Below are 18,504 nucleotides of genomic sequence, written 5' to 3' on the forward strand. Positions count from 1 at the left end.
GTCTGCGTGAGTTTCCTCTGGCTGCTCCAGTTTCATCCCATGGTCCAAAGATGTGCAGGCTGGGTGGATTGGCCATGCTAAATTGTCTGTAGAGTTCAGGGATGTGTGGATTAGGTGGATTATAGGCGAGTGGGTCTAGTTGGGATGCTCTAAGGGTTCGTGTGGACTTGTGGGCCAAAGGGCTTGTTTCCACACTGTAGGATTCCAGGATCTATGATGATCTAAATTCCTCCCAACAGTACTAGCAAACCCACCGTCAAGAATGTTGGACTCAGTCTAGCTCAGGTGCAGACTGCCCTGCTCGTACAGATACCAGCTCCCATAAATGGTCCCAGCTGTTAGGAATCTAAATCCCTGTCTTCTGTACCAACTTATGTCACGTTGCAAGCTGATCTACAGCTTTGAACACACTGCCAGCTTGACTGAATTGGTGCTAAATTCCACCTAACTTCCCTCCTTGATCTTGACTGATACTTCAGTACAGAATCTAGAGAACTACATTGTCAGCAGCACTGCAATTAAAATAAGACTGAGGTTCTGCCCACTATTTTGGGGGAAAGGAGGGGTGGGGGCATAATGTTGAAGATCTTGTAGTACTGTTTGGAGAATTAGGTAGTGTTCGGCCAGTGTGTTCCCTTTCCTGTTACGTCAATGAGAGGTTAACTCGTTCTTCACTTTTTGTGTTTATAGTCCTTATGTATAAAATAACTGGCATGTTAACTAATTAACAATAAAACAAAAGTTAATTGGTTATGAAGTGCTTTTGGACGTTGTAATGCAAGTTATTTGCTGTTTGGATCGGTCTTTTGGGATTCAGGGATTCCATCAACTTGCCTTGTTTCTGAATGTCTTTCTTTTCCAATTTATTTTTGCTGTTGTTTTTTAGGGAATGCAAGTTTTCTTCCTGATAGTGGGTTCCTTGTATATGTTATACCTTGTCTTCCTGGTTGTGAGGGCCTGCTCTGAACTGAAAAACATGCCATACTTTGGTAAGTGGAATTACTTGCTGCATGAAACTTTAGGTATAATATATGCTCATCTAAAATGGTATAGGGTGTTTTATTACATCTTTGTTAAAGATGCACCTCTATAAAGGCTAATCCATTTTTCTAATAAGCTGCATATATCTATAGACTTATTTTCAAACTGAATTTACATTGTGGTCCTTATTTAATATCCTTGTTTTTCATGGGGCACAATCAGTAAATGTTATTTGGACAACACTGAGGCAGAAATGAGTTTGTGTTTTCCTTCCATTCATTGTATGAATCCATGTTCTTTGACATTTTAATGGTAGCAATTTTGCACCATTTATATACGGACAGATCCTCTGTTTTACTCAGTCCACTACTGGCTACTATAATTGGTACATTTTGTTGCTGAATGCTGTTGCTCCAAATTCTACAGGAAATCCTCCTCTTGTACCTTCTCCATCTTTTCCACAAATTACACTAGAATGAGAGATGAGTGTTGAAATTGTCTACTAGCAGGAGGTAGTCTGTCATGTTGCAAGCTGATCTACAGCTTTGTTACTAGCAAAGGGACAAAAAGTTTTCATACAGTAAGAATACAGCATACTTTCGTAAATGGAACCAAAGCAGATGGAGTTCAGTCTTGTTGACTGGCAGGTGTATTTGAGAGAAATGCAAAACTTTAAAGACACAAGATTTGTGAGCTCGAAGACCATCATGAAAACTTGGCTTCAAGCATGCTGTTTTAGCGTAAGCATATAGAGATCATTTCAAACATAGCTTTAATACATTTTAAATCCACTGCAATCAAAAAAATTAATACTTTTATGAAGTTTTATGATTGTTGTGCTTGTACTGTTTGTTTCAATAGATCTTCTTTTATAAAGTTCTATTTCACAGTTTCATTTCTTTGATTTAATAAAGCACAAATATGGGGCAGCACGATGGTTCAGTGGTTAGCACTGCTGCCTCACAGCACCTGGGACCCGGGTTCAATTCCACTCTGGGGCGACTGTCAGTGTGGAGTTTGCACATTCTCCCCATGTCTGCGTGGGTTACTCCAGGTGCTCCAGTTTCCTCCCATAGTCCAAAGATCTGCAGGCTAGGTGGATTGGCCTATGCTAAATTGCCCGTAGTGTTCAGGGATGTGTAAGCTTAGGTGGGTTATAGGGGATGAATCTGGGTGGGACACTTGAAGAGTTTGTATGGACTTGTTGGGCCGAAGGGCCAATTTCCACACTGTAGGGATTCAAACTCCCAATCTGCTATATTTGAGAATGAATGACTGACCTCTGTGTGTATGCTTTTTGTTTCAGATCTCCGGCTGAAATTTTTGACTGGGCTAACATTTATTGTGTTGGTAATCAGGTAAACAGATCTGGGTTGCTGGAAAATAAGCCAGAATTTCAGTTAAATAATAAATTATAGAGGCTAAATGTATTATTGAGTGGCCAGTTTACAGATATTCTGCAAACACCTGAAGATACAGCTTGAGATGTGGTACAAATGCACTGGAAGCTATCTTTAAAGGGCTTGCGTGTGCACAGTTGATAACTGCCAGCACCATATGGAGCAAACCGATTATAACGCTGTGTGGAGTTGGAGGAACACAGCAGGCCATACAGCATCAGAGGAGCAGGAAAGTTGATGTTTCAGATTGGGACCTTTCTTCAGAAGAAGGGCCCTGACCTGAGACATCAACTTTCCTGAGCCTCTGATGCTGCCAGGCCTGTTATTTTCCTCCAGTTTCACACTTTGTTTATCTCTGACTCCAGCATCTGCAGCTCTTGCTATCTCTGAGATTATGACACTGATGTATAACAATTAGTGCCAACAATGCCATTTTAAAAGTCTATGCACCAACCTACACCCTGAATTAACCTTCCACTGCTGAATACGTTAAATGCGTGAAGAACCTACAACACCACTATTTAAAGGAATCACAGACTAAATAGGTGTTAGTTTCTTCTGCGAATATATGTGCATTTGAGGCTTTCCTGTAGCTGCCCAAATTTCACTTATTTGTGGAGAGGTTGATTTCTCAGTGGGATGAGGGGTGCTGACTGAATCGTGAACCTTATACAGAATCCCACTCTTAGCTGATGATTTCTTTTTTAGGAAAAGTAATGTTAGAAGTTAGCTATAGAAAGAATAGATAGAGTTTAACAATAATCATTCCCAGCTTCCAATGGATTCGTTGTCACTCTGTTTCAACAAGATGTAATGTTGAAAGGTACTTCCCTCAGTTTCAAAGAACTCCTCAATTGTCAGCCAATTTGAATGATTTAAAGGGCAAATCTTTGAGTACTTTAGTGTCGAGGAATGTGTTGATGTGACCAGAGTCCATTACACCCACTACATTCTGCCTGGCACTTCGCAGAAAAGTAGCACACATCTCTGTGCTAACAAATTGTTTGTCTTCCTGTCACAAAACTCTCAGACTAAAGGACACACGTTTTCACATGTTCAAGAAAATATAATTGCACATGTGTGACCTTTAAAATTGCACACCTGACCAATGCATGAAATGCTGGGATTTTTGTTTACCACAATGAAGTCACAGTGCAATATGTAAGCAGCAGTGTGATGTGAGTGAAGAGTAAGGGACAGGCCAGGTGGATGGCACAGCAGCCCAGCTCAGTACAGAGGCAGCACGGTAGCTCAGTGGTTAGCACTGCAGCCTCTCAGCACCAGGGACCCGGGTTCAATTCCAGCCTCGGGCGACTGCCTGTGTGGAGTTTGCACATTCTCCCTGTGTCTGCATGGGTTTCCTCCAGTTGCTCCAGTTTCCTCCCACAGTCCAAAGATGTGCAAGCTAGGTGGATCAGCCATGCTAAATTGCCCGTAGTGTTCAGGGGTGTGTAGGTTATAGGGGGATGGGTCTGGGTGGGATGCTTCAAGGGTGATGTGGACTTGTTGGGCCAAAGGGCCTGTTTCCACACTGTAGGTAACCTAATCTCATCTAATCTTTTTAAAACTCGTGGCACCTCACACCTCACCCACCCCCCCAGCCCCCACCTAACCCATGCCCACTCAGATCCTTCTTGTTCATAAATCCTCCCAAAACATTTAAATGCTCCCACGCATCTGTTATGTGCAATTCTCAGGAGTCCTGCAATAACAATAATAGTTCTATTAAATGCATATTTAAAAGACATTTCATTCTCAATGACAGTGTGGTAAATTCTTTCTTTTAAAGGCTTGTCAATGATGCTGCAAAAACAGCTTAAATGAAAATTTGGTCATAGAGATGAATTGTACAATAACAGGCCCTTTGGTCCAACTCACGCATGCTGACCAGATGTCCTGTATAAGTCCAGTTCAATTTGCCAGCATTTTGCCTATATCCCTCCTAAATCCTTCCTATTCCTATACCCATCCAGGTGTCTTTTAAATATTGTAATTATACCGGCCTCCACCACTTCCTCAGGCATACATCCTTTCATACAAGGACCACCGTCTGCTTGAAAAAAAGTTGCCCCTTAGGTCCATTTTTAAATCTTTCCCCTCTCATCTTAAACCTGTGTCCCCTATCTTGGGGAAAAGAACTTTGACTATTCACCCTATCCATGATCTTCATGATTTTATCAACTTCTATAAGGTCACCCCTCAGCTTCCAATGCTCCAGGGAAAGCAGTCCCAGCCTCTCCTTATAGCTCAAATCCTCCAAACCTGGCAACATTCTTGTTAATCTCTTCTGAACCCTTTCAAGTTTCACAACATCTTTCCTATAGTAGGGAGACAAGAATTGAATGCAGTTTTCCAAAAATGGCCTAACTTTTCCTGTATAGTCTCATCATGACCTCCCAACTCCTATACTCCATGCACTGACCAATAGAGGCAAGCATACCAAACACCACCTTCACTATCCTGTCCACCTGTGACTCCATTTCCAAGGAACTATGAACCTGCACTCAAGGCCTCTTTGTTTGGCAACACTCCCCAGGACCTTACCATTATGCGTACAAGTCCTGTCCTGATTTGCCCTACAAAATGCAGCACCTCATGTTTATCTAAATTAAACTCCACTTCCCACTCCTCAACCAGTTGGTCCATCTGATCAAGGTTCCATTGTATTCTGAGGTAACCTTCTTTGGTCAGTACATTGAGTATAGGACTTGGGAGGTCATGTAGCGGCTGTACAGGGCATTGGTTAGGCCACTTTTGGAATACTGTGTGCAATTCTGGTCTCCCTGCTATAGGAAGAATGTTGTGAAATGTGAAAGGGTTCAGAAAAGATTTACAAGATTGATGCTGGGGTTGGACGGCTTGAGCTACAAGTAGAGGCTGAAGAGGCTGGGGCTGTTTTCCCTGAAGTGGTGTTGGAGGCTGAGGGTTGACCTTATAGAAGTTAATAAAACCATGAAGAGCTTGGATGGGTTGAATAGACAAAGTGTTATCTGCCAATTTAGTAGCCATACCTTCCTATAATTGGTATCTGTGTCAATTATATAAATGACAAAAAGCAGCGGACCCGACACTGATCTTTGCGGCACACCGTTGATCAGAGGCCTCCAGCACCAAAAGCAGCTCTCCGCTACCAACCTCTGTCTCCTACCTCTTGAGCCAGTTATGTTTACTAAAGGCTAGTTCTCTCTCTATTTCATGTGAGTTAACCTGGCTAACCAGTCTATCATGCGGAAGGTTGTCGAATGTCTTACTGACCTTTGAATGCTCTGCCTTTATCAGTCTTCTTCAGATCTTCTTCAAAACTCAGTCAGGTTAGTAAGGCACAATTTCCCAATCACAAAGAGATTGTAAGAACTGCAGATGCTGGAGTTAGAGATAACACAGTGTGGAGCTGGGGCAACGCAGACCAGGCAGCATCAGAGGAGCAGGAAAGTTGAAGTTTTGGGGTTCAAAATTCCTTAGTCCTTTTTCTCTCCAGAAGAACAATCCCAACTTCTTCAGTCTATCCTTATAATTGAAGTACTTCATCTTGGAACCATTATTTTTAACTATCTCTGCACTCTTCCAATGCTTCCCCCAATGTGATACCCAGAATGATACACTGTCATTCAGATGAGGTCATCTCACCATCTTGCTCTTGTATTCTGTATCCCTATTAATTAAGCCAACGATGTTGAATGCTTTATTTACTGCTGTCTCCATCTGTCCTGCCACCTTCAGTGATCTGTGCACAAATACACCCAGACCACTGTGTTCCTGCAAATCTTTAGAATTGTGTCTCTTATTTAAAATTATCTTTGAACGTTCTTCTTACCTCACATTTCTCTGCATTGAATCTTACCTGTCACTTAGCCACTCACTGTTCCAACTTGTCAATGTATTTCTTTCAAGTTTTGTGTTCTCTCTGTACTTTGAAATTCTCCCCTGTGCATCAGGATGAGGATCATTAATGTATATCAGCAAAAGCAAGGGTACCAATATCGACCCCTGGGGGATCTCCACTACAGTCATCCAGCCTGAAAATATCCATTGACTGTTGCTTTCCATTTTCTATTACTCAACTAATTTTATGTCCACGTTTCTACTGATCCTTATATTCCCTGAATTATACCTTTCCTCAGGTTTAGTGTGCAGTGGCTATATTAAACATCTTCTGAAAGCCTATGTACATTATGTCATTAGGGTTACCCTCATTGAGCCTCTTTTCAAAAATATAAGACTCCAAGTTAGTTAAATGTGATTTCCCCTTTGGAAACCCGTGCTGATTCTGGCTAATCAATCCGGCTTTTCCATCTAACTATTAAGTCTATCTGAGCAAATTGCCTCCACATGTTTCCCTATCACTCAAGTTAAACTGACTTGTCTGTAATTGCTGGGCTTATCCATACTGCTTTTCTTGAACAAGGCTGTAATGTTTGCAATATTCCAATTTTTAGGCACACCAAGTCACTGGACGATTGTGGCCAGTTCCCTATAATTTCCATGTTGCATCTCATCTGACCTCAGGGTCATGTCAATTTTAAGTGCCAACAGACTATCCAACACTTCTGTGATATCAACTTGAGCCCTTCTTGTGACTACATTCTCTCCTCTGTCACCATGACCTAGGCAGCATCTCTCTCTTTGGTAAAGACAGATATAAAAAATTAATTTAATACCTGAACAACACAGCTTTCCTCCAGTTGTAAATTGGCCTTTATGGTCTCTTTTGGTCCTAACCTTTCTTTCACCATTCTTTGCTATTTATATGGTCATAGGAAATTTTGGGACAAAGCTGTATGTGGGCTGTCAGCATTTTCTCTCAATTTCTTTTTGCTTCTCTTGTTTTTTTGCCTCCCATCTGAATCTTCAATATTACTCTTGGTTTTCAACTTTATTTTCTACCTAAAACTTGACGAAGAGACATGTTTTTCTTTTTATCTTAATTTCTTTCAACTTTGTCATCCCGGGAGCTCTGGATTTGTTTGTTCTGCATTTCCTTTTTGAAGGAATAAGCCTTGACTACTTAAACTATTTCCTCTTCGAAGGTAGGCCATTGTTCAGTTGCGCACAACAAAGAACGCGGTTGCTGAGGATCTGAAGCAAGCAGAAACAGAAATTATTGTAGAAACTTGGGTTGACCAGCATCTGTGGAGAGAAATCAGAGTTAATGTTGCAAGTCCAGTGACCCTTCTTCAGAACCATTATTCAAATACTGTTTTTCTTGCCAACGTCTTGTCGATCCCTGTCCAGCTCTGTTCTGCCCCATCGAAAGTCCACTTTCCACCAATTGATTTTTCTTATTCTGGATTGTTGTATATAATGCTTCACCATCATCCTGAACCTTACTGATCATTGATCCTGTCCCCCATCTGACCCTTGATTCGTTTTGCCTATCTCGTTTCCGTGAAGCAGGTCCAACAGTGCATCCTTTCTTTTTGGAATGGAAACATACTACTGTGGGAAACTCTCTTGCGTGCAGTCTTGGATAAGTTTCCCCTTGCTGCACCATACACTACACGTATCCCAGTCTATGTTTGGATAATTGAGGTCTCCTGTTATAACTATTCCACAATGTTGGCATCTCTCTGTAACTTCACTTCAGATCTGGTCTTTTACATCCTTTCTACTATTTTGTGGTTTATAGATTAACTTTAGCAATGCAATTGTACCTTTTCTGTTCCTTAGTTTTAGCCAAGTTCAGTCTGTGCTAGGACCCACCGAGACATCCTGTTTTTCTCCAGCACTGCAATGTGCTCCTTAACCAATAATGTTACCCCTCCTCTTTTCCTTCCTTTTCAGAATACGTTGTACCCAGGAATATTTAACCACCCAAGCCTGGCCTTTTCCTTCGAACCAGGTCTCTATTATCACCACAACATCATGTTTCCACTTTTAACTCCCCAGTCTTATTTTACTATACTTTGTGCATTCATATGCATGCACAGTAACCCTGATTTAGACATAATTCCTCAGTATGATTTTACCTACTAACTTGCTGTTGTTTGTGTGAGTACCTCTTAAGTATTTTGTGAATGCTGGTCTTCTCCCATACTATTCTCCCTTGGTTCTCACCTCCTGCCAAGGAATTCAACCCCAGTTCTGTGGTGGCATGTCCTATCTGGCTTCTGCAGGTGCCAGATCATCCCCAAGCCAGTCCCAGTGACCCAGAAATCGTAAGTCCTCCCTCCTGCACAATCCTTCCAGAAATACACACACATGCTTCATATGTGTATTCACTTGGGAATAATCTATAATTTATTACATTTGAGATACTGCTTGCTACATTTCTACTTAGCTTGCTAATTTCTGATCGCAGGACTAGATCCCCTATCTTCCCAAAATCATTGATACCAATATGGACCATGATCTCTGGTTGCCACCCTCCCCAGAACAATGCCATGCAACAGTTCTGTTATATCCCTGATCCAGGTGCCAGGGAGACAACATACCATCCTGGAGTCACAGTAACGGCAATAGAAATTTATGTCTGTTGCCTAATCTTAATGAATCCCCTGTCATGACTGCTCCTCCTTTTGCCTCTCCTCCTGTAAATCAGGCTGCTTGCAGTGCCACAAATGTGGCTGTGACTGCTCTTCCCTGAGGAAACTGTGCCCTTATCAGCTTTCAAAATGGAAAACCGATTTGACAGCAGGATGCTGGGGGCTGTTTTTGTTGGACTGCTTGACAGTCACTCACTCAACCTAGGCTTTTAAGCTGCAGTGTGACTACCTCTCTGAATGTGCTATCCTTGGAATACTCAGTCTCGCAGATGTGGCGCAGTCTCTACAGTTCAAGCCCTGAAACCTAGAACTCAAGTTTCTGCAACTGGATGCACTTCCTGCACATATGCTCATCTGGTCCTTTGGTGCCCCTGACATCCACATAGTACAGGCCACACTTTCCACTTGACTGCCTGTGCTTCCATGGCATAAACTAACTTCCCTTCTGTCAACTTAACTCTACTTCCCTTAACCCTGCAGTGTTTACTCCTATTATTTTATTATATTGGCCCTAACTTTCACTTATTCCTGTTGCTTCTCGGTTAATCCCTTCTCCCAAAAAATAGACCTTTTTAGTCACAAATCAATCAACTGACTGATATCACTGATTTTGTTTTCCCAGTCACCATTCTCCTGAAGGCATCACTTTTAACTGTTCCTCCTATCTTAGAACATAGAAAAGTACAGCACTGTACAGGCCCTTCGGCCCACGATGTTGTGCCGTGGAATAATCCTAATCCAAAAATAAAATAACCTAACCTACATTCCCCTCAATTCACTGCTGTCCATGTGCATGTCCATCAGTCGCTTAAATGTTACTAATAACTCTGCTTCCACAACTATCACTGGCAAACTATTCCATGCGCTCACAACTCTCTGGGTGAAGAACCTCCCTCTCACGTCTCCTCTATACCTTCCTCCTAACACCTTAAAACTATGACCCCTCGTGGCAGTCAATCCTGCCCTGGGGAAAAGTCTCTGGCTATCGATTCTATCCATGCCTCTCATTACCTTGTACACCTCGATCAGGTCACCTCTCTTCCTCCTTCTCTCCAGAGAGAAAAGTCCGAGCTCAGTCAATCTCTCCTCTTAAAACAAGCCCTCCAGTCCAGGCAGCATCCTGGTAAACCTCCTTTGCATCCTCTCCAAAGCCTCCACATCTTTCCTATCAGAGGGCAACCAGAACTGGACACAATATTCCAAGTGTGGTCTCACCAGGGTTTTGTAGAGTTGCAGTATAACCTCGCGGCTCTTAAAACTCAATCCCCCGTTAATGAAAGCAGAAACAAAGAAACCTACAGCACAGGAACAGGCCCTTCGGCCCTCCAAGCCTGCGCCGATCAAGATCCTCTGTCTAACACCATATACTTTCTTAACAACCTTATCCACTTGGGTGGCAACTTTGAGGGAGCTATGCACTTGAACACCAAGAACCCGTTGTTCCTCCACACTGCCGAGAATCCTATATTCAGCATTTAAGCTCGACCTTCCAAAATGCATCACTTCACATTTATCTAGGTTGAACTCCATCTGCCATTTCTCAGCCCAGCTCTGCATACTGTCAATGTCTCACTGAAGCCTGCAATAGCCCTCGATACTATCAACAGCACCTCCAACCTTTGTGTGAAGCTGGATGAACACAGCAGGCCAAGCAGCATCTCAGGAGCACAAAAGCTGACGTTTCGGGCCTCGACCCTTCTTCAGAGAGGGGGATGGGGTGAGGGTTCTGGAATAAATAGGGAGAGAGGGGGAGGTGGACGGAAGATGGAGAGAAAAGAAGATAGGTGGAGAGGAGAGTTTAGGTGGGGAGGTAGGAAGGGGATAGGTCATTCCAGGCAAGACGGACAGGTCAAGGAGGTGGGATGAGGTTAGTGTAGGAAATGGAGGTGCGGCTTGGGGTGGGAGGAAGGGATGGGTGAGAGGAAGAATAGGTTAGGGAGGCAGAGACAGGCTGGGTTGGTTTTGGGATGCAGTGAGGGGAGGGGAAGAGCTGTGCTGGTTTTGGGATACGGTGGGGGAAGGGGAGATTTTGAAGCTGGTGAAGTCCACATTGATACCATTGGGCTGCAGGGTTCCCAAGCGGAATATGAGTTGCTGTTTCTGCAACCTTTGGGTGGCATCATTGTGGCACTGCAGGAGGCCCATGATGGACATGTCATCTAAAGAATGGGAGGGGGAGTGGAAATGGTTCGCGACTGGGAGGTGCAGTTGTTTATTGCGAACTGAGCGGAGGTGTTCTGCAAAGCGATCCCCAAGCCTCCGCTTGGTTTCCCCAATGTATCATCAGCAAACGTACTAACCCACCCCTCAACCTCCTCATCCAAGTCATTTATAAAAACTACAAAGAGCAGGAGCCGAAGAACAGAGCCCTGCAGGACACCACTCAGCACTGACCTCCAGGCAGAATACTTACCATCTACAACCACTCTCTGCCTCCTGTCAGCCAACCAATTCTGAATCCAGACAGCCAAATCACCTTGTATCCCATACCTCCTGACTTTATGAACGAGCCTGCCGTGGGGGACCTTATCAAATGCCTTGCTGAAGTCCATGTACACCACATCCACTGCTCGACCCTCGTCAGCCTGTCTCATGACCTCCTCAAAGAACTCAATATGATTTGTGAGGCATGACCTGCCCCTCTCAAGCCGTGCTGACTCCCTTTAATCACGTTATGCTTTTCCAAATAGTCATAAATCCTATCCCTCAGAATTCTTTCTAAAACCTTGCTGACCACAGACGTAAGACTGACTGGTTTGTAATTTCCAGGGATTTCCCTATTCCCTTTCTTGAAAAGAGGAACAACATTTGCCTCCCTCCAATCTTCTGGTACGACTTTCGTGGAGAGTGAGGAAGCAAAGATCTTCACCAGTGGCTTAGCAACCTAGGATAAATCTGGTCTGGCCCTGGGGACTTATCAATCTTAATGTTTGCCAAAATTTCTAGCACATCAACTTCCTCAATCTCGACCTGTTCAAGCCTGTTTCCCTGCTCCTCAAAGTTCTCATTCACAACAAGGTCCCTTTCCTTAGTGAAAATTGAAGCAAAAAACTCATTTAGGGCTTCCCCTATCTGCTCAGACTCCACGCACAAGTTCCCTACGCTATCCCTGATCGGCCCTACCTTCTGCCTGATCATTCTCTTATTCCTCATGTATGAGTAAAATGCCTTCGGTTTGTCCCTAATCCTTCCTGCCAAGCCTTTTTCATGCCCCCTCCTGGCCCTCCTCAGTCCACTTTTGAGCTCCTTCCGAGCAAGCCTGTAATCGTCTAAAGCTGTGCTAGACCCTTGCTTCCTCCACTTTACCTGAGCTGCCTTTTTCTTTTTGACAAGAAGCACCTCTGTTCCCGTCATCCAAGGCTCCTTAATCTTACCCCTTCTTACCAGTCTCAGAGGAACAAATTTATACATCACTCGCAACAACTGCTCTTTAAACGGTCTCCACATGTCAGTTGTGCCCTTTCTGTGGAACAATTGCTCCCAATCTGTACTTCCGAACTCCTGCCTGATAGCATCATAGTTTCCTTTTCCTCAGTTAAATATCTTCCCCTGGTAACTGCCCCTTTCCCTTTCCATGGCTATGGTAAATGTGAGGCTGTTGTGGTCACTGTCGCCAAAGTGTTCTCCCACCATGAGATCTGACACCTGTCCTGGCTCATTGCCTAGCACCAAATCCAAAATGGCCTCCCCCCTCGTCGGCCTGTCCACATACTGAGTAAGGAAACCCTCCTGAACACACCTGACGAAAACGGCTCCATCCAAACCATCTGCACTAAGGAGTTTCCAATCAATATTGGGAAAGTTGAAGTCACCCATAACAACAACCCTGCTATGTTTGCACTTTTCAACAATCTGTCAGCCTATGAGTTCTTCGATCTCCCTACTGCTATTTGGGGGTCTGTAGAAAACCCCCAATGAGGTGACTGCTCCCTTGCTGTTCCTAACTTCCACCCATACTGACTCAGTCGACAAACCTTCCTCGGCAACCTCAGCCCATACCACCTCAGTCGACGAGTCTTCATCAAAAGTTCTTTCAACCACCGTTACACTTTCCATGACTAACAAAGCCACACCTCCCCCTCTTTTACCACCTTCCCTGACCTTAATGAAAGATCTAAACCCTGGAACCTGCAAAATCCATTCCTGACCCTTGTCTATCCATGTCTCTGAAATGGCGACAACATCGAAGTCCCAGGTACCTATCCGAGCTGCAAGCTCACCTACCTTGTTTCGGCTACTCCTGGCATTAAAGTAGACACACTTCAACCCAGTTTGCTGTCTGCCAGCAAACTTGCTGGTGTGTTGAAGCTGAAATGCTCTGTCCTTGATTCTACAAGTCAATATATTGTTTTGCTGAGTTGAAGCTAATGGTTAGATATCTATACTGATGTTCTCCTTATTAATCATTTCAGTCCCACCACTGGCTAAGCTTTGCTCATGCTTCTTCCAATTCTGGCTAATGTCTCCTCAGTAGGGTAGAACCTGCCAGCATGCTTGCATTCCTTCAGTTCTTTGCTGCTTTGGCTTTATGCCAAGAAAAGAACAAAACTGTTGCAATAATTGCAGTTTGCTTTCAGGGGTGCTGAGAATATGTGATATAACTGCAAAAGTCTTAAGTTTTATTAATTGCTTAAGATTTTTACAGCTATATTTCATTTTCTGAATACCACTTTTTTAAAAAAATGCAATTGTAACATCTTTTCCCCTTGATAATTACCTTTGTGTCTTTTTTTAAAATCTTTATTCAGCGTTATAATACTATACCTGAGATTTGGAGCAAAGGTCCTGCAAGACAATTTTGTAGCTGAACTTTCAACTCATTACCAGAACTATATCCTTTAGTGTGTTTCTAATGATGGCTGCACTCAAAATTTAGTTTGTGATGTCTACAAGCCGTCACTTGCTGTATAAAGATGCCAAACCCATATTAGTCTAACATGGATATTTATGAAGAATTCCATTTGAAGGGAGTATGTAGAATGAGATTAGATCATCGCTTTCCAAATTTTATAATGCTGTGACCCGTTTTGAGGCTTAAAAATAATTTTGACCCCCTCAATGAAAATGGGATGGAGAAAATATATGGGAGCAAAGACTTGTGAGAGATGTTGGGTGAGAAAGGTTGGCACTGAGCGTGTAGAACTCCACAGCATGCAATGATCATTGAATCATAAAATCCCTGCATTGTGGAAACGGGCCATTTGGCCCAACAAGTCCACACAATTCTGCATTAAGATTGCAGTGCCAAAGTTTAAACTCACTGGCCCACTTGGGATCCTGACCCCCAATTTTGGAAGTCCCAGATTAGATAACAATCCATTTATTTGATGTTAATTGGACAAAAAAAATCCTATTGAATGTCCTTGCAGTGTAATCTGGAAAATGGGTCACCTGAGGAGAAGGTGGCAGGTATTGTGGTGGTGGTCTTTCTGATAGATTCAGACAATCATTAATTATCTATAAGGTAACCTCAGTGAGCAGACCCTTATAGAATGCTGAAGAATAATAATTTGGGGTGTATTTGCACATAAACCCAACCACCCTCTCTCCATGTTTGGGACAAATGGAGAAAGGCCAATCAAGTTCACCACTGTTACATTTCCTGATGCGTGTATGAATTTTCATTCTGCTTAAAATTGCCTTATGTCAAATTTCTGGCATTGAGCCAATAGTTTACTGTCATGGAGTGTCTGATACCTAGATCTGCAATATTAAAAAAAAACTCTTCAATGTTTGTGGTCCACTTCCTTTACTAAGCCTACCAGCTGAATTTTTATCTTTCTATGGGCTGCTGAACTACTACCTGTACACATTAGCATACGTCTATTCCCCCTCGAAGAGTGCCATGTATGGTATGTGAAATTTTATGCATTTGTGTTATCTTGCTTTTTGGCTAGCCTTTCAATAGGCATTTCTATAGATGTGATAACGTTTATATTTCAATTTGAAAAGTATGTCCAAATAAAACAAAATTAAATAGTTGCCTTTCAAAATGAATAGAATGATCGTGAAACCTTTTTAAGGCTACTTTGGAATTTGGTTAACTTAGTTCTCTTCAAAGAAGGGAGACGGCTTGCAATTTATACAATTTTCTCAATTTATCATGTGCTCCAGGTGATGAAAAGGACTTTACAATTATTATAAATTAGAGACAGCCAATTTGTATGCTGCAAAGCCCCCTGAGAAACATTGAGATGAAAATATTTGGCTTATGTTTTGTTTAAATTTAGTGAACTAATTGAAACACTTGAAAATAATTTAATAGGAGAGATAAGGAGAAACTATGTCTTCTGGTGGTGAGCACTGAAACGGGAGTATGCTCTTCATATTAGACCTAGGTATTCAGGACTTAAATCTTGAAGCACTTTGTCATACGGAGAATATTGTAAACCTAGAACAATTCCTGTAAAACAGATTTGTTAGTGCTAGTAAAGTTAAAATGTTCAAGTCTTGAAATAGATTTCTTTTAGGAATAGAAACGTAGAAAATAGGAGCAGGAGTGTAAACCATTTTGGTCCTTTAAGCCTGCTTCATGAATGACTATGCGCCTGGCTAATGATGCGACTTAATAGCTTGCCCCTGCTTTTTCTCCGTACCCTTTGAACTCTAGCCGTAACAACTATATCTGTCTCCTTCTTGACAAAATTCAGTGTTTTGGCCTTAACCATTTTCTGTGGCAGGGAATTCCACAGCTCACCACTCTGGGTGAAGACATTTCTCCTCACCTCAGGCCAGAATGCCCTACCTTGTATTCTTAAACTGTGATCCCAACCTCTGGACATCCCAGTCATTGGGAAAATTCTTCCTGTGTTTATCCTGTCTAAGCCTATTAGAATTTTATAGGTTTCTTTAAGATCTCCGCTCATTCTTCTAAACTCCAGTGAATATATTCCTAACCAATTCAGTCTTCGTTATGTCAATCCTGCTACCCCAGCTATCAGCCTGATACAGTCGGCTCGTCTGGTTAGCAAGAATATCCTTCCTTTGCATACAGAACTCCAGGTATGGTCTCACTCTGCATTATTGCAACAAGAAATCCCTGCTGTTGTATTTGAATCCTCTCACTATGAAGGCCAATATGCCATTTGCCACATTTACTAGGTGCTGCAACTGCATGCTTACTTTCAGCAACAGATGTACATGAACACCCAGGTCTCATTGCATCTCCCCCTTTCCCAATCTATTTCCATTCAGATTATAATCTGCCTTTCTGTTTTTGTACCAAAGTGGATAGCCTCGTACTTATCCCTATTATACTTCATCTGCCATCTCACTCAACTTGTCGAATCACACTGAAACATCTCTGCATTCTCCTCATAGTTCATTGACCTACCCAGCTTTGAGTCATCTGCAAACTTGGAGATAATGCGTTTAGTTACCTCATCTAAATGATTATATATATCATGACTAACTGTGGTCGTAGCAGTATCCTACTAGGCACTGGCTACCACTCAGAAAAAGACCCATTTATTCCTACTCTTTTTTTTCTTCCCTGCCAATCCGTTCTCTGTTAATGTGAGTACAGTCCCATTTGTTTTAATTATGCATGCTGATCTCTTATGATTGTTATTGAAAGACCTTATTGAAAGCCTTCTGAAAATTCAAGTAAACTGAATCCTCTAGCTCCTTAACAACTGTACTGATTATATCCTCTCAAAATTCCATACAATTTTCAAGTGTGATTTTCCATTTTGTAAATCTATGCTGTCCAATCCTGTCACTGTTTTCTAGATGATGTGCTAATATTTCAGAATGGCCTGTAGCATTTTCCCCACAACCAATGTTGGGTAATCAGCTGTAATTCCCTGTTTTATTCTTACCATCCTTTTAAAAATAGTGAATGGTTGTAAATACAAAAAGTTTAAAGAAGGGGAGATTCAGACAGACTGTGATCTGAATCAAAGAGCCCAGAGGTAAAGGAGTATGCTCCTGAGAAAAATTGGCATTGGAGCGGCAGTGTGGCAGTGAATTAAAAGCAGTGAGTTTTGAGTGTAGGCCTCAATCAGTGACCCTGAAGTTAATGCAATCTGAATATCAGGAAGAGGGATTTAAAGCACCTTATTTTACACAACAATGTGGGCCAAAGGGCCTGTACTATGCTATACTGTTCTATGTTTACTTTAGAAAACAAAGTAACAGATTCGTGAATAGCTGGGGAGATTTTATTTGTTCCTGATCAGATTTGTTACTGAGCCTTACTTCAGTTGTTGGTAAAGTGTTGGAAAAGGTTATAAGAGATAGGATTTATAATCATCTAGAAAATAATAAATTGATTAGGGATAGTCAGCACGGTTTTGTGAAGGGTAGGTCGTGCCTCACAAACCTTATTGAGTTCTTTGAGAAGGTGACCAAACAGGTTGATGTGGTGTATATGGATTTCAGCAAGGCTTTTCATAAGGTTCCCCACAGTAGGCTAATATACAAAATGGGGAGGAATGGGATTGTGGGAGATATAGCATTTTGGATCGGAAATTGGCTTGCTGAAAGAAGACACAGGGTGATAGTTGATGGGAAATGTTCATCCTGGAGACCAATTACTAGTGGCGTATCGCAAGGGTCAGTGTTGGGTCCACTGCTGTTTGTCATTTTTATAAATGACTTGGATAAGGGCATGGAAGGATGGGTTAGTAAATTTGCAGACGACACTGAGGTCGGTGGAGTTGTGGATAGTGACGAAGGATGCTGTAGGTTGCAGAGAGACATAAATAAGCTGCACAGCTGGGCTGAGAGGTGGCAAATGGAGTTTAATGCGGACAAGAGTGAGGTGATGCACTTTGGTAGGAGTAACCGGAATGCAAAGTACTGGGCTAATGGTAAGATTCTTGGTAGTGTAAATGAGCAGAGTGATCTCGGTGTCCATGTACACAGATCCTTGAAAGTTGCCACCCAGGTTGACAGGGTTGTTAAGAAGGCATACAGTGTTTTAGCTTTTATTAATAGAGGGATCGAGTTCCGAAACCAAGAGGTTATGCTGCAGCTGTACAAAACTCTGGTGTGGCTGCACTTGGAGTATTGCGTACAGTTCTGGTCACTGAATTATAAGAAGGATGTGGAAGCTTTGGAAAGGGTGCAGAGGAGATTTACTAGGATGTTGCCTGGTATGGAGGGAAGGTCTTACGAGGAAAGGTTGAGGGACTTGAGGCTGTTTCCATTAGAGAGAAGAAGGTTGAGAGGTGACTTAATTGAAACATATAAAATAATCAGAGGGTTAGATAGGGTGGATAGGGAAAGCCTTTTTCCTAGGATGGTGATGGCAAGCACGAGGGGGCATAGCTTTAAATTGAGGGGTAAAAGATATAGGACAGATGTCAGAGATAGTTTCTTTACTCAGAGAGTAGTAAGGGTATGGAACGCTTTGCCTGCAACGGTAGTAGATTTGCCAACTTTAGGTACATTTAAGTCATCATTGGACAAGCATATGGACGCACATGGAATAGTGTAGGTTAGATGGGCTTGAGATCGGTATGACAGGTCGGCACAACATCGAGGGCCGAAGGGCCTGTACTGTGCTGTAATGTTCTAGGTTCTAGAAACAAATCTGCAGTTCATTTCTAAAAACAATTAGATAGTAGCCTACCAAAAAGGATCATGACAGAACAATTTAATTTTGTTAAATGTGCCTCACAAGCCATGTGGGAGCT

General features: G+C 42.4%; 1 protein-coding gene across 4 annotated transcripts in view; it reads left to right on the plus strand.

The window, feature by feature from the left end:
• Positions 1-18,504, plus strand: part of tmem181 (transmembrane protein 181) — a 180,895-nt gene that overhangs the window by 151,205 nt on the left and 11,186 nt on the right. For 3 of the 4 annotated variants that reach the window (XM_048535701.2, XM_048535702.2, XM_048535705.2), the window contains 4 exons: positions 887-989; positions 2,288-2,339; positions 13,612-13,694; positions 14,626-14,715. In XM_048535701.2, the coding sequence (XP_048391658.2) occupies positions 887-989; positions 2,288-2,339; positions 13,612-13,694; positions 14,626-14,715 (328 nt within the window). The remainder of the gene's footprint in view (positions 1-886; positions 990-2,287; positions 2,340-13,611; positions 13,695-14,625; positions 14,716-18,504) is intronic. The other variant, XM_048535703.2, reaches the window with a different exon arrangement.

This window comes from Stegostoma tigrinum, chromosome 9 (genome assembly GCF_030684315.1).
Source record: "Stegostoma tigrinum isolate sSteTig4 chromosome 9, sSteTig4.hap1, whole genome shotgun sequence".
In the NCBI taxonomy this organism is placed as follows: Eukaryota; Metazoa; Chordata; class Chondrichthyes; order Orectolobiformes; family Stegostomatidae; genus Stegostoma; species Stegostoma tigrinum.